The sequence below is a fragment of the Poromitra crassiceps genome (genome assembly GCF_964638095.1).
Source record: "Poromitra crassiceps genome assembly, chromosome: 8".
Lineage (NCBI taxonomy): Eukaryota > Metazoa > Chordata > Actinopteri > Beryciformes > Melamphaidae > Poromitra > Poromitra crassiceps.
In genome coordinates this window covers 45331354-45356353 of record NC_139629.1, presented here as the reverse complement: position 1 = coordinate 45356353, position 25000 = coordinate 45331354, and the positions used below count along the sequence as shown (strand labels likewise).

The 25000-nt window shown below is 45.7% G+C and overlaps 2 protein-coding genes across 2 annotated transcripts in view; both read right to left on the bottom strand.

Annotated features, from left to right (window-relative positions):
- Positions 1-11447, bottom strand: part of bgnb (biglycan b) — a 26818-nt gene extending 15371 nt beyond the window's left edge. Inside the window, exon 1 of the mRNA XM_083641503.1 lies at positions 11278-11447. The gene's annotated coding sequence lies outside the window, so the exon portion shown is untranslated. The remainder of the gene's footprint in view (positions 1-11277) is intronic.
- A 9522-nt stretch (positions 11448-20969) lies between these two features.
- The window catches only part of LOC310780758 (extracellular matrix protein 2), a gene marked incomplete at both ends in the record, with an annotated part of 14969 nt that continues 10938 nt past the window's right edge, over positions 20970-25000 (bottom strand). Inside the window, 2 exons of the mRNA XM_083641263.1 lie at positions 20970-21141; positions 23832-24158. Of these exons, the coding sequence (XP_083497389.1) occupies positions 20970-21141; positions 23832-24158 (499 nt within the window). The remainder of the gene's footprint in view (positions 21142-23831; positions 24159-25000) is intronic.

Here is a 25000-nt window from a genome sequence, read left to right as displayed (position 1 = left end):
AGGAGAGCGAGGGAGAGCTGAAGCAACAAAAGAGAGGTCAGATGGAGAGAAAATGATTATGTAAGAGGGGGGGGGGGCATGCCATGTAGTTCACCAGATGTTGTTTGTGCTTGGGGCTCTTGGGGCTGCACTTCCAGTAGAACTACAGTTGTGTCTTCATATGGAGTGGAAATGGCTCCACCTCCGTCATCCCTTTCCCCAACACCTGGAACATGCTACTCCAAGTCTTGTGTGTGTATGTGTGTGTGTGTGTGTGTGTGTGTGTGTGTGTGTGTGTGTGTGTGTGTGTGTGCGTGCGTGCGTGTGCGCACGTGTGCCGGCGTGCGTGCACATAATGCACGTGTGTGTGTGTGTGTGTGTGTGTGTGTGTGTGTGTGTGTGTGTGTGTGTGTGTTGTTAGCATATCCTTAATCCTATTCAAACTCAGTCCAATTATAAGGCTATAATGGACACTTTGAAGGGCTTTTAATGTGGGAATGATGTTTCTCATTCCACTCCTCCATAAAAGACTTCCAACTACAAAAGCAGCGCCACCACAAAAACACTGTGCAGTGCTGTTAGTCGAAAGCAAAACAAAACCAGGTGTGGGGCCAGAACATACATCACAATGTATATATATATATATATATATGTGTGGGCGCTGGATAATGTGTGGTCGGACATGTTAAATAAACTGTATACACGCACGCTCATCAGTTCAACACTTAACACAGACCACATCCACAAGTTAACGTACACATGGGAGCATTGAGTCTTGACTTCATGAGGCGTGTTGAGCAAACATTTACAGTATGTGAGAAGTCAAAACAAATGTTGCCTGACATCTCTAGGCTACATCGCAAGGGGGGGAATTCTCCATTTTCAATCTGCTGTGATTGGACTTAAAGGAACACTCCGCCCATTTTCAACCAGCTTTGTATCATTAGAACATCAGTAGTATATCGGAAAACTGTAAACGGTTTTGAAGTCTGTCATTTAATTGGACAGTTATTGAGTGTTAAAGTGTGGACCAGTGACATCACTGGTCCACACTAACTCAAATTAATAACTCATTAACTCAAATCAACTCTCAATAACTGTCAAACTATTCATCATTCATCTAGTTTGACAGTTATTGAGAGTTGATTTGAGTTAATGAGTTATTAATTTGAGTTAGTGTGGACACTTTGACACTCAATAACTGTCAAATTAAATGACAGACTTCAAAACCGTTTACAGTTTTCTGATATACTACTGATGTTCTAATGATACAAAGCTGGTTGAAAATGGGCGGAGTGTTCCTTTAACACTGCTCATTCAATCCACCGCAACCTAGAGTGTTTTTGATGTATGAGAGAAAATCATTATTACCTCCACCAAGGTGCCGTTTGCTCATTTGTCAGCAGGATTACAGAAAAGCTACCGAGCTGATTTTCATGAAACGTCGTGGCAGGGTTGTAGCATGGTAACCTTGCAAGCCAGCTGGATTCTCCCACGAGATCTCTTGACGAGATTTGGTGAAAACAATACCGCCCCCATCTGGCAGCGTCAGGTTAGTAGCATGGACCAAGAATGCGTAACTTTTTGTAGTGCAGAACCTTTGTCTCCCCCTTCTGGCAGTGAAGGAATGTGCACTGCATTCACGTGGTGTTGGAAAAATAAATCCCCGACCGCAAAAACTGGAAACGGCAACAACGTGTCTTTTAAACGTAGCACGTTAATGTTTTTAAAGCATAGCGTGGGAATGTCCCCGGACGACAAAACATTGAAAACTCCGTAGTCTGGAATACAGAGTTATCTGGTGGCGATATAATAGGCTTAATCAGCATTGTGGGAACTCGTTTGGCAATGGCTTGAATGTAACAGACATTCATCTTCTTCTCTTCTTCTTTTAGTTAAAATTGGCTAAGTGGGGGGTGTCTGTGGTTGGCGACGGTGTCTGTCACGATTGTGATGTCATCAGTGATGATATCATCAGTGATGTCATCCTTCTTCTTCCTCATCAGTTCTTCTTCTTCTTTGGTGTTTTATGGCATTGGCATTACCGCCTTGTCATCAGTGATGTCATCAGGGATGTCACTTGAGCAATTGTGATGTCCTTCCTGGCTGATGCTATAAGTGTTGGGAGTATTAAGTAGGGAGAAGAGGACAAGTGGCGCATCATCTCCAGAGTCTCCACCCTGGGAATCTCGCGGGCTACGTGCGCAAGATTCCTTATGTAAAAGTTATGCATTCTAGCTTTAAGTACATAACAAGAAAATACAGTATAGTAAACATGTTGTCCGTCCCCCACCAGTGATATAGTTCCACCCGTGGATCAGTCCCATTTATTGACAATGCCACCCCCTAGCGGCACAGCCAACGTTACAAGTGAGACTAACTAACAAACAGGCGGACGGAGATCGATCCATAATCTCCATTTTAGTGGGGGACAAAAATCAGTGCGACAAAGGGTATGTACATGATGTGGACTGGGCCTGGGTCTGTGCATGATGTGGACTGGGCCTGGGTCTGTGCATGATGTGGACTGGCCCTGGGCTGCAAGCATGAAAACTGGCCCATGGATACAGTCTGTTCCCTACTAAAAATAGCTGTCAAATTATACCATTCTGTATCAAAAACACACCACTGGCCTTGGCCCGGCCAGAGGAATGCAGCCAAAGGACAGCAGGGGTATATATACAGTCAGCATCACACAATGACATGCAACACACCACTCCATCCATCCATCCATCCATCCATCCAGCCATGCATCCACAGGAATACACATAAAACACAAATACACACTTATTTTTTATAGCTATACTTGCTGCCAACTAAGCTACAGTATATATAGCTGGCTGCCAGGAGATATAAGTATAGCAAAGATACTATACTGCCATACAGCAAAGAGTCCTGATGTGAGGAAGACATCCAAATGGGCATTTCTCATTGGTCGAAGCCATTTGTGGAGCTCCAATAGTAGATGGAGAGTTAGAGGAGTTTGGGAGTGATGGGTGAGATTAAAGAAGGGAGACAGGAACAAGCCAGTGTATCATCATCACCGCCAAGGAATAAAGAGTAAAGGCTTCTGTAAACACGACATGACGATAAGACTAAGCTAACATCCCACAGTCAGGCTGCCTTGCTGCCTCTAATAAGCACCTTATCTGGCTGTGTGGCGTGTGTGGAGATGAATTCCTCCCTTCTCCCACCAGTTAAAATGTCACCCGCCAAACATCCGGTCTGCGACGAAAACAAGCCCAAGGCTTCAATCTGAATTGTTATAGCTTCAGGGTTCTCCTCCCCTCCAAAGGCCCAGAGCGCTATAATGGATGGATGGAGGAGGGATGGCTATTCCGGTTTCACTCGCTGTGTTTGTCTTGGAGAGGCGCGGTCGGTGGCATGTGTAGGGGGGGGGGGGGGTGAAGCAGAGAACAGGACGCACAACGGAAAGAAGGGAAGAAGGGAAGAATTATGAGGGAGAGAGAGAGAGAGAGAGAGGGAGAGAGAGAGAGAGAGAGAGATGTGTGTGTCGAGGAAGAGGGGGTGAGACATGAAGCTCTAACCTTCAAATTACATGGAACAGTTTCTCATCAACACCCACTAACATGGCCAGATCCTACGTGGGTGCAGACCATAGAGACCGTATAAAAATGATGGATGGAGTCACTGTGACGTCAAGCCTCTAGTTTGACGTTTTGGCGGCTGCCATCTTGGTTCTTGCGCAGCTCGCGCGAGATTTCCCACAGAGCCGCAGCTCCGCCTGCTATCGGTCCGTGCTCGGCACGATGCGCGGTCACTGGACAGCGGACAGGACCTGTCAATCACGCCCAAAATTGGATTTTCTATCATCTTTTTTACGGGTGAGTTACATAAAAATTCACCCCCTACAGTTGTGATGAACGGTGAATTTACTGTAGCTATTGGACCAAAACCGTGTTTTGAACCAGGCTGTAAACATGTTTAATCGTGTTGTAAAGTCGGGCCTTTTAACATGGAGGTGAACGGGGAACGACTCCCTTTTGGAGCCAGCCTCAAGTGGCCATTCGAGGAACTACAGTTTTTTTTAATCACTTCCGCATACTGTAGGCTTCATCTGTCCAAGGCCGAGCTTGCCGCCTGGTGCAGACGTGATCCAAGGATAGAGACACTGCGTAACACGTCATCATTCAGAAGCCACGCTCAAGACGGGGGGAAACGGAAACCCCCCCCTCCAATCCTGGTGTTCTCCTATGTCGCGTGCATGGTTGCATGTTGCACAAAAAGATCGTATATACGGAAGATGAACACTCCAACTTACTTCTTGACAGCTAGATCCACATTTTTCTTCTCGCCAATTCTCAATGGCTTCCTTGTTTTGCTCGGGAGTACAAAAAAACTTTAACTGGCAATTATTTACATTTGTTGTCTGCGCAGCCCCACCACACAACAGCTTTTAGCTATGTTTAATTCAAGGAAAATGACGCTGGTGTGTGGAAATGAACGGAGCCTATTTCATGCAGTGTCTCTATAGTGAAAAGAAGTGATCCACGCGCTCTTTTCACTCTCCCGGGTATCTTTTGATCCAGCACCCAAACCCAGTGGGTTTTTGGGTGTGCGTGTCTTTTTATCCTCTTTGCAGACCAAACAGGTCCAACATCTCAAACGTCTGAATCAACCGCCATTTTAATGGATGGAGGCTTTCTCTTCTCTCTTCCCCCGACGCTCTCTCTCCTCCCCAGCATGATTATTTTCCCTCAATAAAACAAATGAGAGGTGGAGAGGAGGGAGGGAATTCCCCCTCTGCGTCGAAAGTGTGTGAACTTACGTCTAGAGTGAGAATCACACACACACACACACACACACACACACACACACACACACACACACACACACACACACACACACACACACACACACACAGTAAAGCACCTTGCAGTGGTTGAAGCTGTCAAAACAGGTAACCATGACGATAGACAGACTCTTTTATGATGAGGTGAATTCCAGTGGTTTACCATTGGACTAGAAAAGAGGAGAGGGGAAGGGAGGAAGGGAGGGTGAGAGCGTGGAACGGAGATAATGGAGGGATGAATGGATAGATGCATAGATGCTGACGGACAAGCAGCGTTTGTAGAGGCGCGCGGTCTACAAGTGCAGACTGTTTGAGGTTCCCACACACCCTCTGTCCGAGAGATGATCTTTACATCTCCAACATGCACGATCCATCAAGCGGCGGTCACATGTCAGCCCTCCCATCCTGCGCAATTACTTTCAGGTCACCAGAGTTCAGTCAGCCATTGCCAAGTGTCAAGCCAAACAAACATGCTCTACATTGGCTCTATATTCACCACTGTGTCGCCAACAACAATCTTCTCCCCCAGATCCCACTGAACGGCTACAACAATGTTGCTCTCCCGTGACCACAGTCGAGAGAAAGATCATCACTGTCACTCACCTCCAGCCAAGCCCACATCTTCCTCTACTGTTATGAATGATCACCTATAGGCGTTCTTTACAACAGTAAAATCACCAGACTTCTTAGACTCATAACTTGGCCTTTATACAGGGTTCCTACATGTTTTCCATTTCAAAATTCCATACTTGGAATTCCAGACTAAATTTTCAATTTTGAGGTTGTGGGTTTGAGCCTCAGTCAATTTTGAATGGAGACAGCCAGAAGAAAGAGTGAAATGCTCTGAGAAAAACCTGTCTTAAAAAGTATCACCTGATACTACCGGTTCGATTCCCGCTCCACCACCTTGAGCTAGGGGGGCGCCTGGTCTTAATAATAATAATAATGATTGGATTTATATAGCGCCTTTCCAAGTGCTCAAAGCGCTTCACAGAATCATTATTCGTTCACACCATTCGTACCGGTGGTTCGAAAGCGTGGCAGCCACACATCGGCGCTCAACGGCCCCTCCGACCACCATCATTCATGTCTACATTCATACCAATCATACGAGGCAAGGAGGATTAAGTGTCTTGCCCAAGGACACAATGACAGCAGCTGGGAGGGAGCGGGGATTGAACCGCCAACCCTTGCGTCATTGGCCGACCCACTCTACCTCCTGAGCTAAAGCCACCCCGCCAACAACTTTCTGCACCACATCCATATATTTATCTGGGTGAACTACAACCCACTTATGGATGACAATATTATGGATGAATAAGCATACAAGTGGGATAAATGTTCAGTTGGCTGGGCGATATGAAAAATGTGCTTTTCATCATCAATTTAGACATCAGAAATGTGTCATGATATTAAAATATCTTCATATCATCACAATATGATTCCACTTAAAGATGATAAATGATCATATTGAATTATTGCCCAGCCCTAGGTTTAGGTAAGGTAAGTAAAACAACGGTTAGGTTTAGGCAACAAAGCAACTTGGTTGGGGTTAGGGTTATGGTTTTGGCCGGGATTCGAACTGGGTCTCGAACGGGTCCGCCACTCCCACCCCTTCTCCCTAGTGCAACTTTGACCTATACTTAAACCTCAGGCTGTTTATGTCAAGACCACTGTGGGTCACCGCCAGCCAGGCGACCTCCAGACGCTCCTTTGGAATATTACCTTTCACGTGACAAATGGGTGTATTTTGGCTCCCCGGGAGTGAGACCAGGTTGGGAATACAGCTAGATGTTTATTATGTAACAAATTATAATGGTTTTAAAATCCAACTGTGAACATGTATGTTACATTCTGATGCCATGATAAAACACTTTAACCCTTTATTTTACAGGTACCCAACTATGTCTAATTACAAACACAATGAACACCAATGTAATTACTGTGTAAATTCATAATTTTATTATTTAGAAAAATGAATAGTCAGATAGTCACAATAGACAATAGTCTGGAAACAAAATATTTTCCTCTCTTTTCCTTTTTCCATACTTTTCCAGACCTGGAAAATACTCAAATCAAATTCCATACTTTTCCATAGTCGCGTAGGAACCGTATTTATACAACTACAGATTCAACGCTGCTGTTCTTGTGTGTGGATGTTTGTGACGACCCTCCTACTCTCCTGGCCCTGTCTTGCAGCTATGAACCGCGTGCTTGGGGTCATTAGGCTAATTGGGTGCACCTGGGCCCAGTGTACTCCTTGAGCTTAAGACCTTCAGAGCATTCTCTCTTTGTTACTTTTTGTTGTTTCTCTCTTTGTTACTCTTTGTTGTAGTCAATACCGACTATCTAAGCACTGGATAAAAATATCCCCATGGAAGCTAATACAGCTCTATTCTATTTTATATTCTATTCTATTCTATTCTATTCTATTCTGTTCTGTTTTATGTTTACTCCCTAAAATCCTCAACACTGTAATAAGCCAAAATCCGTTAAGCTGCTATATACTGTACCAAGGCATAATGAGTTGATGTTTTCTGTGCCGTTTGTCTGTTTGTTTGTCAGCAGGAAAACCTGGCCCAATTCTCAGGAAACTTTGTGGAAGGGTGTACCATGGGCCAAGGAAGAACCCATTAAATGTTGGAGCGGCATCCGGACACAACTCACAAACGAGCAAATGGTAAGCAATTTTTTTATCTCTGTGTTCAAACTTCAAACTCACTCAAGTTGCTTCTTTGAACGCAACAATATCAAGAGGGAAATCAGCTGCATTTGATTACAGTTTATAAATAAATGAGCTACTTTGATTGAGACTTCATGACCCCATCAGCCCGGGCCCGTCTGACGGCGTTGGCAGCAGTTGTGGGAGTCGAGTAGGCGGGGCTGAGAGCTTACTGTGTGGTGCCAGCTGGCGCCACAACACTGGAGTATTGGCACCCGGCCGCCACGTCAACACTCAACGCTGATTAACGTCATAGGCTGGCTCCAACTGAACACAGTGCTGACTGAGCACAAACCGTTTGACGTGCCTCAGCGTTGTGTTGCGGTGATTCATTTGGACTGGAAGCAGCTCCATATGGGATATTAATTGTTTCATCCCCCCCCCCCCCCTCCAAAAGCCCATCACACATTATCATGTTGAACAGGACCAGCCGCCCATTATGAATGAACTCAGACACCTTAAAACAGCAATGTAACACACTTGCACGCATGCATGTTTCTTGGAAAGACATGCTGGCCCAAACACACACGAATCAGAGCCAACGATTGGCTCACTTGCAAGTCCATCAAACTGATGCTATGGCAAAGCCACAATAACCAGATAAATTAACCCTTTCTGACCAGGTCACAATTAGAGCAGCCTAATTGTACAAGTTCATGAAGTTATTTATATATCTATCTATTTATCTATTTATTTATTTATAAATATGTCTATAGCCATTTTCTTTCAAAAGTAAAAGGGATGTGTAGCCTAATTAAATAACCTTATGACCTGGGATGCACACGTGCGCGTGCGCGTGTACACACACACACACACACGCACACACACACACACACACACACACACACACACACACACACACACACACACACACACACACGTGCAATATGCCTATACGTAAGACCATTAAGAGTCTGAAAATCTGAAGTCCACCCCATTCTGAATAGTGAATAGTTCAATCTTCATGAATCTTCGCTTCTGGCCAATCCCAGCGCCACAGGGCGTGGTTATTGCTTATCCTATGTGGGGTTAGAAATCACGCGCCAAGGACTGAAGGAAGAACCCATTCCATTTTAGAGCAGATCCGGTCACAAACAAGCAATAATAGCACAGCTATTGGCTTTGCCGGAGGTCTGCCGCCTGCGCACTCTCTAGTGCCCTTCTAGTTTCCTCGTGCCATGCCTCCTTCCATCCTTCCACACGTGAATACAAACACGCAGACGGACGGACACACTCGCAAACCCAGTGACACATGCCGAGTCCAAGTCTTCCATGACTGTCGACGCTAGGCGTGTCCAGTAGGAGTGCTCGGGTGGAGTTAACTGCACCGGCGGCTGTAATTTGGTGACTGCTCGCCCTAAAAAAAGGACCTGTTTGGCAGCTCTACTGTTGCCCGCCAAGCTTGGATGTGGTGGCCAGCCGCTCAACACTGTTAGACTAGACCTAACCAGAGCAGAACGCCGGGCAGAGCAGAGCAGAGCGAGACAGGACAACAACAAGACCAAATCAGTCGACAGCAGATGGACAACTGGCCGTAGCTCCATGCCTGTGGGCAGATGAGCCATCTTGACAACAACAACACAAGAATTTGGAATATTCCAAAGTTAGTGAAAGTTGTGCACTGGGCTATGAATAGAGGCTGTAAACAATGGCTCCCCTTTTTACATACCAAACCAAACAGTTATGGAACTAGTTTATTGTCTAGAAAATGGCCTAAACAAACTCGTTTTAACCGCTTGATTCTCCTACGCGAAGATCCAGAACATAAAATTGTTTGTGCTTTAACGATGCGTGGCGCCTTTTCAACTCCAAATTGCGAAAGAATTGCAAAATCGACTGCGGATTTGCATCCCCCATAACAGAGTGCTGTCTGAAATGATCCCTAGGGTCCACAGAGCAGAGCAGAGCAGAGCAGAGCAGGGGGTAGTGTGTTACTAAAGTAACGAGGAAATTGTGAGTTCAGACTCAGACAAAGTAGAACGTTGAGACTGATGTGGAGACAGACAGAGAGATCTTAGAACACGCAGAACCAGCTGCTGGTGCGTGGAGGGCCCAGAGAGGCAGGCCGACAAGAAGGTCAGGAAACAGACAGATTTAGACCGTCATCATTTTGGCTGTCTGACCGTTGTGGAGTGAGTCCACAGTAGGCTACAGTGTTTGCTCTGTGCATAGTGACTCACAGTTAAATACACTGGTATAAATGGAGATCCTGAATTGTGGCTCGTACATGGTAGTTAAAAACATTGCTGGACATTAGGTCATCAACACGAGACAGAAGAATGGAGCCACAGAGAGAAAGTGTCCTCAGGACCATTTGCGTGATTGACTGTACGTTGGGTTGTGTCTGTCTGAGTGAGTAGGCAGCGCTTGCCCCTCCCTCATTACCACCACTGAGGTGCCCTTGAGCAAACGCCCTTAACCACAACTGCTCCAGTGGAGCTGCTCAGTGGCCAGCAGATCAGACTGTGTGGTTGTACTGGGCAGCTTCCAGGTATGAATGTGTGTGTGTGAATGTGAAACGGGCGCTCCTGAAAAAGAGAGCATTGCTCTCAGTGAGACTCCCCCTGTATAAATAAAGGTAAAAAAAATAAAAAAAATATGACCAAATAAAACTGAGTGTGAATCACAGAATCACACATTCTGCTAATAATAATCTCGCTGCCAAGTAAGGTTTGTCATGCCACAATTCTTTCAACACATTTAAATATGAACACTGTGTATATTATACAGCCTCGGAGCTTGAGGGTGTAGTACTGTCGTAGGCCACAGTGCTGCAGAATGGGGTGACTTTGATTGGCACGTTTCACTATAATTATTCTCCCCAAATAGTGAGGGATGGATGTAAAAACACAAACTATAAAAGCCATGCACAAGTCCTCCATTCAGATTCAGATTCAGATTCAGATACATTCAGCTTGATGAGGGAATGACAGGGCAATGATTTCACAATTCAATGATTAGACAACCAAGGTGTGTTAATATCCCATCCTCTCTAGTATATAGCTCTTTGCTCTCACTCACTCAGTGACCATCTGTGGAGTTCCCTTGCGCCATCTACTGTAATTCCGGAGTACCGAACTGTAACTCACAGCATCAGATGCGCCATGCATCAAACAGTGCAACAGGTTAGATTCAGTCCAGGGCCAGCTACAGCTACAGTGATGCTATACTATGCTATCGACTTCTCTTGGAAAACAAGTAGGCCTAATTGAACTATTTTGCAGTGTCAGCTGGTTATAGTACAACTTTATATTTGACAGGGTAAAATCATGATAAGAATCAAACTGTAGCTAAAACAAATGCCACTTGCCCATAATATTTCTATAGGCCTAATATGTGTAGGCCTTTAAAGGGAATATATAGGCCTTCTTGATAATTTGAGATTTATTTCTTTTTGCTTCATCTTCTGCTATTGATGTGATCGCTGCATCGCATGCTGGACAAAGTCCAATTCCTCATTTGTAATTATGATTACTCACTATGGCTATTAAAATAAACCTTGAATCATGTATGTAGTGCTCGGTAGAGTTTATCATTACTTTATCGGTAAATTTCTTCTTCTTCTATGGTATCAATATATTTCTATAGAATAGCCATAAAGTTTAGAGTTTTGCAGTGATCTTTGCATATAGGATTAGGCCTACTAGTTATTTTTCATAAAGGAAATCAGTCTACATGAACTTAAAGAAGAGGAAGAAATGTCCTATTCTGTGCTATAAAAGATAAGATAAGCACATAAGATAGAATAACCAATCTCCCCTACCTTTTGGATAGAAATCAAATATTAATTCCAAATTCCACAAAAAAAAATAGGATGAAGTGTGCTTTCTCCTCCAGCAGGTCAGGTTATCCTGGAGATTTCTTTTTCATCACATTTAGGGATTCTTGCTGTACCTCCCTTTGGTCCTGTGACATCCAGCCCCAACTCCTCCACCAGTGTGTGCCACTGAGAAGCCTGTGAGCTGCCTTCAGCCCCAACTGAGGAAATGCCTGGGAGCCGGGGGGGTCGAGCCCATGAAGTTAACAAGCCTGCCTCCTTTCTCCTCTTTTGGGATGCAGCACAAGGAGGGAGGGGGGTGCATTACCCTTGTGAAAAAGACATAGGCCAATATACAGCCTACAGTAGCCTATATACAATTAGCCTATATTTCTGTTAAGTAGGCTACATTTCAGAGTGAAATATGAACATAATATCATATATTTTCACAGTATCCCTCTTAGCCCAGGCAGAGCTCTCTACCCTGTGCTAAGACGAGACACACTTTGAGTCCCTACAGTAATAATATAGCCTAGTGATTTTCAGTGTTGGGCAAGTTACTTTCAAAATGTAATATACTACATATTACTAGTTACTTTCATTTGAAAGTATAAGTTACTTTACAATATTACTTTCTGTGTAGAGTAACTCGTTACTTATTACACTACTTTTGCATTACTTTCACCAAAACAGCAGCAGCAGCAGCAGAATGACATCGCTGCCCCGGAACCATCCCGAAAAATAATTTCAACCACCTTGAAGTCAGTGTAAACAATCCAAAATTCTAAATGTTATTCTTTTCCTTTGTTATTGTCATCTATAGTGGTTATTTGCATAAAAACACACAGTTTGATTAGGAAATGATTGTATGTTTTTTAAATAGGTGCTTTGATTTAATAAAATGTAACTCAATTTGTAACTTGAGTTACTTGACAAAGTAACTGGTATAATATTACTGAAATCCTATAAGTAATAATTTATATTACTGAGTTACTGCTAAAAGTAATATATTACATGTAATATGTTACTTTTGTAATGAGTTACCCCCAACACTGATTTTTCCATAGGATGATGATAACTTACATACTGTACTGAGAGTCGTGGTGGGTGAGGATAATGGTCTGGAGCTGCTGGGACTGGGCGGTCACGGTGCTCCTCCTCGTGCTGCGTTTAATGGCGACAGGTAAACGGAAATCAACCATTCATTTTTGAATGAGGAGGCGGAACCGTCACATTCCTTTCACGATTTGCACAGCATGTTTAAAATACATGAAGAAGAAGAAGAAGAAGAAGAAGCAGGCTCACCTAGGCTGTGCCTCGTAGGTCTACAGGTAGTCTGTGTAACAGCAAGTCTATCACAGTGCTAAAAGACTAACAATTAAAAGACCGGCTAAATACACCAAATGAGCTAACTTTGATTCCTATTGTGGAACTTTTCAGTAAAGAGCGACAGAAAATAGGCCTTCAAAGCAGCAACAGTAAATAAAAACCACTGCTTGTTTTGTACACACTTTTAGTCATAGGCTTACATTTCAGTGATAAGTGTATTACCGGTGATACCTAATAACATTGTTTTCGGTGCCGTCTGTGAGTTTGTTTGTTAGCAGGATTATGGAAAAACTACTGGTCCGATTTTCATGTAACTTGGTGGGAGGGTGTAGCATGGGCCAAGGAAGAACCCATTAGATTTGGGAGCGGATCCGATACGATTCGGGTCAAGGAAGGGGCGGGGCTAGGGAAAAGGGTTCGTAGATAGGAAGGTCGTAGAGAGTCGGGATTGAGGGGTGGGTAGGGGGAGTGGCTAGGTGTATGTGGGTGGTGGTGGGGGGGGGGGGTGTGGTCAGGAAAGGGGCTGGGCTAGGGAAAAGGAGGCAGTGGCTAGGGTTCTGATCCGACTCACAAAATTTTTGCATACCATAGCAGACTGGAGCGTTGGCGGAGGTCTGCGCTCTCTCTGCGCTGCACTAGTTGGAGTTTTTTGAGTTTGAGTTTTTTATTCACACATATGCATTAAATAACAACATTGGAACTAATGAACTAATGAATGAGTTTGCTCTTTGTGCTGGCCCCCGCTAGAATGATCAATGTTCAGGTCTGAGTGCAGAGTGCGATGAAAATGTGTTGACTGCTCACAGATAGTAGTGTAGTACCAGTCCTACTTATAGCCTACGTGATATATGACATCCCTATAGAGTACTACTGACCTTGGTGGTCACCAGGCCGAGCCGTCTCTAGAACTGTATGACATCATTGGTGATTTATGACCTCATCACTGTCTGTGACATCATCAGTGATTTATGACATAGGTGATATATAACGTCACTAATAGTGGTGACCTGGCCACCAGGCCGAGCCGTCTAGAACTGTGTGTGACATCAGCAGGGATTTATGGCCTCATCAGCGCTGACGTCATAACAGCGTGAGCTGTGATTGGTATACGTAAAATATTGCAGTAGCGCCCCCACATGGGCACACGTTTTTTCCCGCACCAAACTCATGCCAGACCACTGAACAGTGTGTCGGCAAATTTTGGAGGCGATCGGACCAACAGCGCTCCTTGCAACTCTGGGCAAACCGACAGACAAACCGACAGACACGACGCCAGTTATATTAGTAGGATTAGTATCAAACTGTTGGACGTTACAGTTTAAGATAGGGTTCTACTGTTCACCAGTAATGCTAAACTGAAAGTATGACTGAACAAAAATGATACTTTCAGTCATAGTTGTCCCATTATGTCCTTAAGCTACTATTGCATCACTGGATACCAACCACCATCCAATGAAATGGGTTTCTCCTACTACCTGGGCTGTGTTGTGTTTAGTACTGGGAGAGAATAATGGACATGCCACAGAACTCTGCCGACATTATTATGCTTTAATTTTGGAACAACAATGGTGGCAACAATTGCATTGCTCAAGCTGTGAATATAAAAAGGTATGATTGCGGCTTCCGGTTCTGTGTGGAAGTTCGTCTTAGGCGGGATCCAGTCTTCTTGTTCTCACTGGCTCTGGGATGTCCCACACGGCAGTGCCAGCAGCAGCCACAGCGGAGAGAGTGAGCTTGGCCAGCCACGATATCTGGGAACTTTCTGGAACCCGGTGCAAAGCTGGCCACACACACATACATGCGTTTGCTGCTGTCCCCCGTTACGATCAGCTCATCTGTATCAATACAACCAGAGGCTCACTCACACTTCCCTGCCCTGTTTCCCCCCATTTTAGTGAGAAAACTTTGTCTGTTTTCCAGAGGTCCGTTTTTCTCAGCGGTGGCGGTGAAGGCATGCAGACCAGATCAATGCCCTGCGGGGGCGTTGTTGGCAGGGGACAGCGTTGTGATAAAGGCCTTTACAGATAACATTCCTCCTCTCTCCCCCTCCCCTACTGTTCTTTCTCTCTCACACTCTGTCTGGGTTCTGTCTCTCTCTCTCCCTTTCTCTGTCTTTCATCCTGTCTGCCTGTCTCTCTCTTCTCTTCTCTCTGTCTGTCTCTTCTCTGTCTGTCTCTCTCGCTGTGGTTAAGTTGATTATGGTGTTGGTCTGTAGCTAGAGGGCTTGGCATCCAAATGAAACTCTTTCTGTCCTACGTGTGTTTCACCCTCGAGTAAGTGTCTCCTGAGATTAGGGCTTACCCACTCGTTAGTGCGTGTGTGTGTGTGGATGCTGCTTAACTATGTGTGTGCCTGTGTGAGCAGGAGATTGATGAGAGTCATTTGGTTTTGTTTGGGGGGGATTGTTATTATTTTCATTGCTTTTAGGATTTAGAGTACATTTGAAGTGGATTTCAGCCCACTTAACGTTGATTTCATGCTCGTTACTGTCGCTGGCTTTCAAGGATGAGTCGAGGCTGATTGATGGCGGCCCCATATCCTCGCAAGGAAAACGACAACATCGGTCGATTTTCAAGGTGATTTAAAAAAACGAGAGGAAGGGCATGCGTGCAGTGCGTACGCAAGAGTCGGGGGAGCTGTAACCAGGAAGTAACGCGCTCTTTAACATAGCTACGTAAGTATGTAAGGTAGGAGGGGTGGGATTGGCGGAACGGCATAACTCCTCGTCTTTCAACTTCCTCGTCACGAGAAACCTGGTTCGCCTCCCGGCGTGTTCCGTTTTGAACCGTAACTCAAACGATAATCCTAACCTTAACCAAGTCGTTTTAGTTGCCTGAACATAACAGACATTTAAACATAACCGACGCAACGTTTTTAAATTAACCGACGCGAGGCGTACCGCCTGCACGCACCGTTTCGCTCATGTCGTCGTTGGAAATCGACTTATTCTGCCATTTCGGTATGAGGGTGTGTTGCTGATGGCCGAGGGGCTAGCTCATCCTGCACAGATGTCCTACACACTGTAGTAAGCACATTCTTGTTGACCTCAAATAGTTGACCCTTACCACTGGAACCCAACCCCCCCATGTTCTAGCAAAGGAACTGTCCTCAGTCCCTATCAGTCCTTATCAGTCCTTATCAGTCCCTATCAGTCCATATCAGTCTCTATCAGTCCTTATCAGTCTCTATCAAGTCTCTATCAGTCCCTATCAATCTTTATCAGTCCCGATCTGTCATCTGTGTCTACCTCTCTTGCTCTCTCTTCCTCTTGTGTCCATCTGAACCAGGCACATGAACTCTGTGGCTCGCTCTGTGTGTGTGTGTGTGTGTGTGTGTGTGTGTGTGTGTGTGTGTGTGTGTGTGTGTGTGTGTGTGTGTGTGTGTGTGTGTGTGTGTGTGTGTGCGTGCGTGCGTGCGTGCGTGCGTGCGTGCGTGCGTGCTGCTGGTGCTTGCTTTTTGTATTTTATCAGCCAGCACTCCCCTCCCTCCTCTCCTCCAATAACAAACACAGGAAGCTGCTGTCGCCGGGTAGAACAGACGGAGCATGGGGGGGGGGGGAAGAAAAGCATTTGGGCTCTCTCTCAGGTCAGGTCTCTAACAAAGCCTGGCAGATACCAAACATGTGTTGAGTGCGATGGGATGGGAGGCCGGTTTAACAGTTGAGTCATGTCACAATGGATCGAGCTCAAGTGGCAGATTATATAGAGGGGAGAGGAGGAAGCTTTTGAGTTCAAAGTGGCAGCATCCATTTATATGGGAAGTGAAGAAAGACAAAGACAGAGGAGATGCAGTTGGAGCTTCAGGTTGTGCCTGCACTGTACGTGCCGGGCCAGGAGTGTAAATGTGGACGCGTGGTTTCTTAGACAGTAATGTGCCGTCTGTCTGCAAAGATGATGGTACAATTATGGAGAATGGAGACTGCGCCGCAATGCACAAGACTGAAGAGGAGAGGTCTAACATGTGATTACACGCCCAGGCGCAGAGGTGAAAAGTAAAATGGTGTGTGTTCCATACATATTTACACCATACCATGTACTTTGCTCTCCTAACCTTGTCAACCCTCTTTATTCTGCAGCTTCTCTCTCTCTCTCTTCTCTTCTCTTCTCTTCCTCTCTCTCTCTCTCTCTCTCTCTTCTCTTCCTCTCTCTCTCTCTCTCTCTCTCTCTCTCTCTCTCTCTCTTCTCTTCCTCCCTCTCTCTCTCTCTCTCTCTCTCTCTCTTCTCTTCCTCTCTCTCTCTCTCTCTCTCTCTCTCTCTCTCTCTCTCTCTCTCTCTCTCTCTCTGAGTGCATTTGTAACTCTAGCGTCTGTAGGGGACCTTCTGTTCTTCATTTAGCCTTCATTGTGCAACACTGCTCTCTGTTGAAACCCTATATACCATAAGCCAACACAGCGAGTGCACTGCCTGTAAATTATGACTTTACACTCCGGGTATAGAATTCTACATTTTGATCATTGTACTGATCTGTCTTGTTCTGAGAGTGGCATGCTGTGGGGGCGTGTCGCCACGAGTTCGAGAGCCCACTCCAACACACGAGCCACAGTCAGTCTGAATTGCTAACAGTTGCGTCAGCTCGCACACTCCCTTAGAAAACATTTGAGTGTAACAAAGTGTGTTGCTTTTTCAAAGTGAAACAGTTCATGCCGCCCCGCCTATCTGTGTTGTATTTGTACACAATGTGGCTGCAGGAGGATCTGGTGTGGCTGCAGCTGTTGAAGAGGCTAATTGTAAATTAAGTTCATGAATTAGTTCCTGAATGAGTCATAATAAATGGGGATGAGAGGAATAAAGGAATTGATATTCTGATGATTGATCCAGGAAATAAAGCGCAAGAGGGTGGAATTGTTGGAATTGGTTCACACACACACACACACACACACACACACACACACACACACACACACACACACACACACACACACACACACACACACACACACACACACACACACACACACACACACACACACACACACACACACACACACACACACCCTCCCCTTCCCTCTGTCTCTCTCCAACATAAGATTGTTTAACCATGTTATCAACCATGCTATTCCTTTTTTTATTAGCGTTTTTGTTATTGTTGGGTCAGCTAGATTTAGCTAGACATATTTTCTGTGAAGCCCTCTGAGACATGCGTGTAAATTAGGGCTATACAAATAAACTTGACTTGACATGACACACAGACGCTGTGTCATCAAAGAGAAGAGTGAAAGAGTGAAAACCGCTGGGAAAACCAATCTTATGAACTCTGACTTGGTGGCACAGAGAGTTGGCTTGCTGTAATGGTGAGGCCTCAGTCACTTTTGAGGTTGTGGGTTCAAGCCTCAGTCAGTTTTGAATGGCAACAGCCAGAGGAAAGAGTTAAAACCGCTGAGAAAACCAGTGTTAAGAACTCTGATCTGGTGGCACAGAGCGTTGGTTTGCTGCCCAGGAGTATTGAGGCCTCAGTCACACCACCTCACCTTAGTATGATTGTCACTTAGTTTATCAATTGATGTTATTTATTATACATAAAAGGTTATCTGCATGTTAATTTTTTTTCTACCATTACAAGTTTTCAGGGACTTTCTGAGCTGGTTCTGAACTGTTCAACTGCACAGTTCAGAGATCCCCCCCCCCCCCCCACACACACACAAACATCAAATTCATGATGTTTTACAGCAGCGATTTAACTTTTTTACCCTGGGTTTCCTGTGGGCGAGAGACATAGGCAGAGTGATAAAAAGAGAGAGAAAAAACAGAATTTGGTTAAAAAAAGTTAAACACGAGATCCCGCTGTAAAAAGTGAGACAGGTTTAACTTTTTTTAACCAAATTCAGTTTTTTTTCTCTCTCTCTATCACTCTGCCTATGTATCTCGCCCACAGGAAACCCAGGGTAAAAAAGTTAAATCTCTGCTGTAAAACATCATAAATCTGATGTGTGTGTGTGTGTGGGGGGGGTGTCTCTGAACTATGCAGTTTATCAGAACCAGTTCAGAAACTCCCTGAAAACTTGTAATGGTAGAAAGAAATATTGAATTTTTAACATGCATAAGGCTATTCCAGCTCCAAGGACAGTGCAGATAATCATTTTTTTTTTTATAATAATACTAAATAATAAATTAAGTTAAATTATATTTACACTAAAGTCAGGTGCTTTCATCACATTCTTTATGTCATTTTCCTTTGTCATTTTCCTTTAACTCGTGTCTTCCATCCATAATTTTATTCTTTTATTCACTATTTCTAAATTGACTAAAAGCAAAAATATAGCCTTTTCCAGATTTTGACCTATAGCCAGTCACTTCAAAAGTCATACAGAGACAAATACAGTATCAGCAGCAGTGCCTTTGTGGTTCACTGTGTATGTCAGCTGCCTTCAGAGGGAGAGGTTGTGAGTTCTAACCTGGGTTGTGCACAAACTGAACTTTCTTCTGGGTTTTTTGAGGCAGCGAAGCTATTTGTATTTGAATAAAAGTGGAAAAAGGTGTAACAATCTTGTTTTTATTACACTTCTAATTAATTTGAGGATATTAAAGCCAGCTGGTAGGCCTTATCAGCTGGTGATGTTAAAGACAGGGTGGTGCTGTAACATGTCCCCTCCTTCAGGAATCGAACCAACAGTCCACCTGTCAAGTACCAACAGAGACACAGCGACTCATCCTGCTGAGCTAAGAGGTGTTTGGAGCTCACCTTTTGAATTCTACACACTGTGTTCACACTGACAACAACACAGAGCATAAAGAGGGAGGTTGGAATTGAATGAGTGATCAGCTGTTGATCTGACTGAGCTGTCAGAGTCAGAGACTGTCGAGCCTCCTACGTCAGCTTATTTCTATCAGTGTTCAAACTACTGCTGATGATGAAAAAAAATAGCAACACTGGTGCTGCCTGAGGCAGGGATTGAACAAACAACCTTAGAACATCACAGAACATCCACATGTTTATCTGAGTGAGCTAAGCCCACTTCCTCTTGTAACATTTTCATATTGTAGCTTTAAACCTTGATCTGTGTCTGTTGACGTAGGTCTGACAAGAAGGAGATAAGAGAGGAATGAGTGTGTGAGGCAGGCAGGACACCAGAGCTCCTGTGGCTTCAGTTCCCAAATAGGAAAAGAGCTCTGAACGCACTCTGCTCTCTGCTCTCCTCCCACCTTCCATTCCTTCAACTCCCAATCTCCCTCTCTCCTTTCCTCCTCTCCTCTCTCCTCTCCTCCCCTCTCTCCTCTCCTCCCCTCTCCTCTCCTCCCCTCTCTCCTCTCCTCCCCTCTCTCTCCTCTCCTCCCCTCTCTCCTCTCCCCTCCTCTCCTCTCCGCTCCACCCTCCCCTCCTCTCCTCTCCCCTCTCTCCTCTCCCCTCTCTCCTCTCCCCTCCTCTCCCCTCTCTCCTCTCCCCTCCCCTCCTCTCCTCTCCTCTCTCTGGATTCAGCTGGACCTGTACTGTGTACGCTATATTCTCCTCTTTCATTTCTGGGCTTAGAGGCTTTTTTCTGAGAACAATCATCATGTTTTCTAAAGTCAACTGTTTTTTCTTGCAATTTCCATCCGTCTGCGTCCCTCAGTTCCACTGCTTCCCGTTCATTCTCTCTTCCCCACTATCATGTCCCTCACTCTTTTCACCTCTCCCCTGCTGCTAACCCATACAATCACACTTCTCACTGCTACCCCACTCCTCTGACATAACGCACACACACACACACACACACACACACACACACGCGTGCGCACACACACACACACACACACCTAACGCGACAGTGACTAACGTCACCTCCATGCGTGTGGAGGCCCAGACCGGGGTCTCCCTGACAGACAGTCACCCTGTGTGTTTCTGCTGAACGGCTGGCCATGGATGTTTATGTTGGAGCTCATCTGGTGACAGAGAAACCAGCGTGATGTTTATATTTTCTTCCCCAACGGCCCTTTTAGGTTCCCATCGTGTCAGCAGAGATTTACACGCTCAGAAAGAGCTACGGCCCCACGACTCCACCGCCTCACCACCCTCCATGACTCGACTGTCTCATGACCCCCGTGTCACATCCAAACAAAGCCCACTTTGTTTCCACTTACCCTGACCTAAGGTTCCCCCTATGTACTTACCTCAGTCCTGCAATTACGCCAGACTTAGATTATGGACCTGGGTTAAACCATTTCAATCCACATGTTCTCAAAAGACCTCATACCTGAACCATGAGACAATGTTTTGAGCAAATCAGGATTTCACCTCAAGTTTATTATCCTTTTACAACCCCAAGAGCAGTTTTATATCAAGATCACTTCCACAAAACAGAGAGATCCCTGATCGATAGTGTATAGATGATGCATGTGTGTGTGTGTGTGTGTGTGTGTGTGTGTATCTGTATCTGCGTATCTCTGTCTGTGAGTCTACAGGTCTTGCCCGTGCTGTGGCTGGAGGACCAGTCCCTGGGGGTCGGTGAGACAGGAGAAAGCCACCGCGGGGATCTTCTCCACCTTCAGCAGGTTGTTTTCCAGGTGAACTGAGGCCAGGCTGGAGCCAGCGTTACGAGGGTGGCACACTCCCCACCGCCTCACCGCCCTGCAGCCACAACAAGCAAACACTGTCAGTTTGGAGGTAATAGCATCTGAATTCTACACCTCTAGCAGAAGTGCTGTTTTGTTCAAATGCTGAAAAATATATTATCATACATACAATCATGGCTTAGAGTAGTGCAAGACTGTAGCCTGTTAAGACTGTAGACTGTAACCGTTAAACTCATTTCCATCTTCTAGTCTGACATTGACTCCCCTCTAACTGATTTCCCTAGAGGAGACCCCCGGGGGGAATTCCATTCTCCCTAACCAATCATCACTAGAGATCAACATATCCACTTAGCCCCGCTATGACTCTTCCAGGTATGACGTCATCGTCTACCCTACAAGAGTCCCGTATCCTTACATCAGAGTCCTGCACCGGGTCGGGGTTCCGCGGGGCCCCGCCGGGTACCCGCAAAAAAACGCGGGGGGCGGGTAAAAAATACACTTCTGTAAATTGGTGGGTCGGGCGGCGGGTAAAAATTAATAAATGCGGACGGGCGGCGGGTGGAACAACGACAACGTATGAGCCTTGTATGTTTTTCTGTTGCACTCAGATGGAGGCAGGGGGTGTGTCTGGCAGGGGGAAGGTGTGTCTGGCAGGGGGGGTGTCTGGCAGCTGGTCTGACTCGAACAGGAGAAAAGTTTCTGACGCACGTTTTCGCTAATTTGTTTACATAACCGGCATCGTTTCAAGTATGCGCATACTGTGCAATGTGTGACGCTATATGGACTGCACAAAACATTCAAAACTCAGCTGCGGTCAAGGTGATTGATTGGAGACAATACGAGTCGGACAGATAATATAGTAGGCTAACGTTAGCTTCCAGTCAAACATACACACTGGCTGTTTTCATAGCAACAGGCAAGAACATGTCATGGATGGATAGCGTGAAAGTGGAGAGGTCTCATCCCAACGTGGATTTACGTTCCTCCAACAGCAATCATAAAGGCAGTATATGGATTATACCGGACATATTGGAAATAGCTGGTAAGTCACTTTGCTTGCTGTAACTGTCTGTGTGTCTGATAGCAGAGCTATCCAGCTGGTTAGTGAGCTAGCAGCTGCTAAAAGCTAATTAACGTACATCAGCTGACGAGTCTCGGCCAGAAAGACTGCTGTTCGCCTCTCGTGTGAAACGGTGGCAGTTTCGTTTGGTTCACTACAAAATGTTTGCACTGCAGATTAACGGTTATTATATATATGCGGTTCCGGGTCGGGGGGCGGGTCTCATGTCTGCGGGGCGGGGTGGGTTGCGGTACTGATTGATCATATGTGCGGGTTCGCGGAGCGGGGTCGGTACTGCACGTCGCGGGGCCGGGCGGAACCGGGTCTTGAAAATCAGACCCGCGCAGGACTCTGCCTTACATAGACTTGCCTGCGACTCTGGCTCCCAAGCTGTCTAAATCAGCGATACGCACGTATTCACAAGTGTCACAGAAACATTTCAAAGCCACCTACTTGAGAAGAAGGGTTCATTGCTTCTCAACGGCGGGGTTAGAAAGCTCGACGCTGCTCATAAATGCCTCTTTTCATCCGAAGTCTATGCTGGTGATATAATTTTTTTCCGGGTTAGAGCTCCCAGCCGTCACAGCGCTCAACAGCGCCACTCTGGTCGCTGGTCGAAAGCTTGGTAAAAAACAATATCACCAGCGTGGAGCTTTCTAACCCTGACGTCGAGAAGCAATGAACCCTTCTTCTCAAGTAGGTGGGTATCTTTAATCTATTTAAAACAGCCTCGATAGCAGCGTCTACCTCGTCTATTAGCTGGCGCCATTGTTAGGTCAATAATGGCGTTAGTCCCGTCCATTGCGCTTTTATTGACGTCCCCCTGGGCGCTCATTGGACTACTTGTTTTTCCGACGTAGAAATCGGGGTCGCATGTCACGATGCCAGACCAGAAGCAACCAATCTCAACTCGGTGGAGTGGGCGGATTCGAAGGTCTGGACCCAGGCAAACAACACCGTGTTCTTTGAAATTATTTCCCCTATTTATTTTTTTATTGTTGTGAATTTGGAAACCATATGAGCATTTCTGGGCATCCCGCCAACGCAAGCTCTGTGATTGGGCGATTAGAGTGAGATTGTGCTTGCACAGCTATTGGTCCCCTCGTTTTCCGAGTCGGAAGGTGGACGAGAGTTCTCTCATCCGTACAGTGCGTCCTGATTGGTTCTTGTCGCATCGCTTCAGGGAAAAATTGCCCCCAGTGAGTGTTTCAGCCTGTTAACACAAGTTGGATGGTTGACGTTTTGGTTGTTGACCAGGACAACAAACATACTAAGTAGACTGGGAGTGCCATAACTGTTGCTTTGGTCAGTCTTTTTGTTGGGTCAAAGGCATGAAAGTCAGACATAGTTAGTTATTGTTAATCTTGGTCTCTATACATTATAGTGGGGTGAAGGCAACATCATGTCCCCTATGGTTCATAGACGCGCGTGCTGAAAGACAAATTGTTTTCTGAAAGTGTCTTATTGTTCCAAAAAGCCTCATATGTTTCTCCTCTAAATGAAACAGAGCCTCCTAGTGTTAATACTGCTCGCAACACCCTTAGTGTCATCTTTATGGCCAGCTGCACAAGCATGGCCAATGGTGCTATGCCAGAAGAAGCAAACAAACTAACATTTGGGTTTATCCCAGTATTACTTCTGCATGTTAAATGTTGGCTTTTTGTCAGAAGTGCAACTCGACCGACCTGATCTGGTTGTTGTCCAGTCTCAGCACCTGCAGGCTCTTAAACTGTCGAATGCAGCGAGGCACCTCCTCCAGACGGTTGTTGTCCAATAGGAGCTCCGCAAGCGTGCGGTACGTTCCGGCGAAAGAGAGCCGCTCGAAGCCCTCGTCGCCCAGGGCGTTGTGGGCCAGCCGGAGGGACTGCAGCCCGGGCCGCAGGTGACGGAAGGTGTTGGGGGCCACGTGGCTGATGGTGTTGTGCTGCAGGGTCAGCTGACGGAGGGGGCGGGGCAGACGCACGGGCACAGAGCTCAGGCGGTTATGAGACAGATCCAAGGCTTCCAGCGAGCTGAGGAGAAGAGACACACAGAGGCAATCATGAGTCTCAATGAGAGACAGACAGACTGACAGACAGACAGACAGACAGACAGACAGACTGACTGACTGACTGACAGACAGACAGACAGACAGACAGACTGACTGACTGACTGACTGACTGACTGACAGACAGACAGACAGACAGACAGACAGACAGACAGACAGACAGACAGACAGACAGACAGGGACGAAAATATGACCTCTACAAATTGGGCCCAGAAGTAACAATGCGCTGCTGTCGTGCAGAAACCTTGTATCTCCAAAAAAGCTATTTTTCACAAGGAAGAAAAAATGTTCACATTTTAATATACAGTGTAATGGTAATAACAACATTACTAACCAGTAATATAACATCTTTCACTGGTCCAAAGTACCTGAAACTTTCACAGGTTATTTTTGGTACCCCCTAAATCCATTTATGAAATAAAAAGAAAATGGCCAAATTTGGAGACACAAGGTTTCCACCCGACAGCAGCGAATGGCTGTTTTTAATAGTGTTGCAGATTGCAGAAAGGTGTTGAGAGAGAGTGAGAGTCTCACATTCAAAGCTCAGAATCAGCAGTACGCTCAGCTGAGGCGGAGGGATGGAGGCTAGCTGTCACCTTCCAGAAGTGTTTTACAATGCTCTCTAGCTAGGTGAGATATAATGATGACTGCCTGCTTCCACTGCAGGGCGCGTGAGTGCACTGGGCCTCATGTTTTATAGTTCCCCTCTGGACTCCTGCACAGCTCAGCTGGGAGGAAGGGGGGCGAGGAGTGCAGAGTGAGGGCAATCACATGCAGCAGCAGGGGAGAAGATAATGGTGTCCGTGG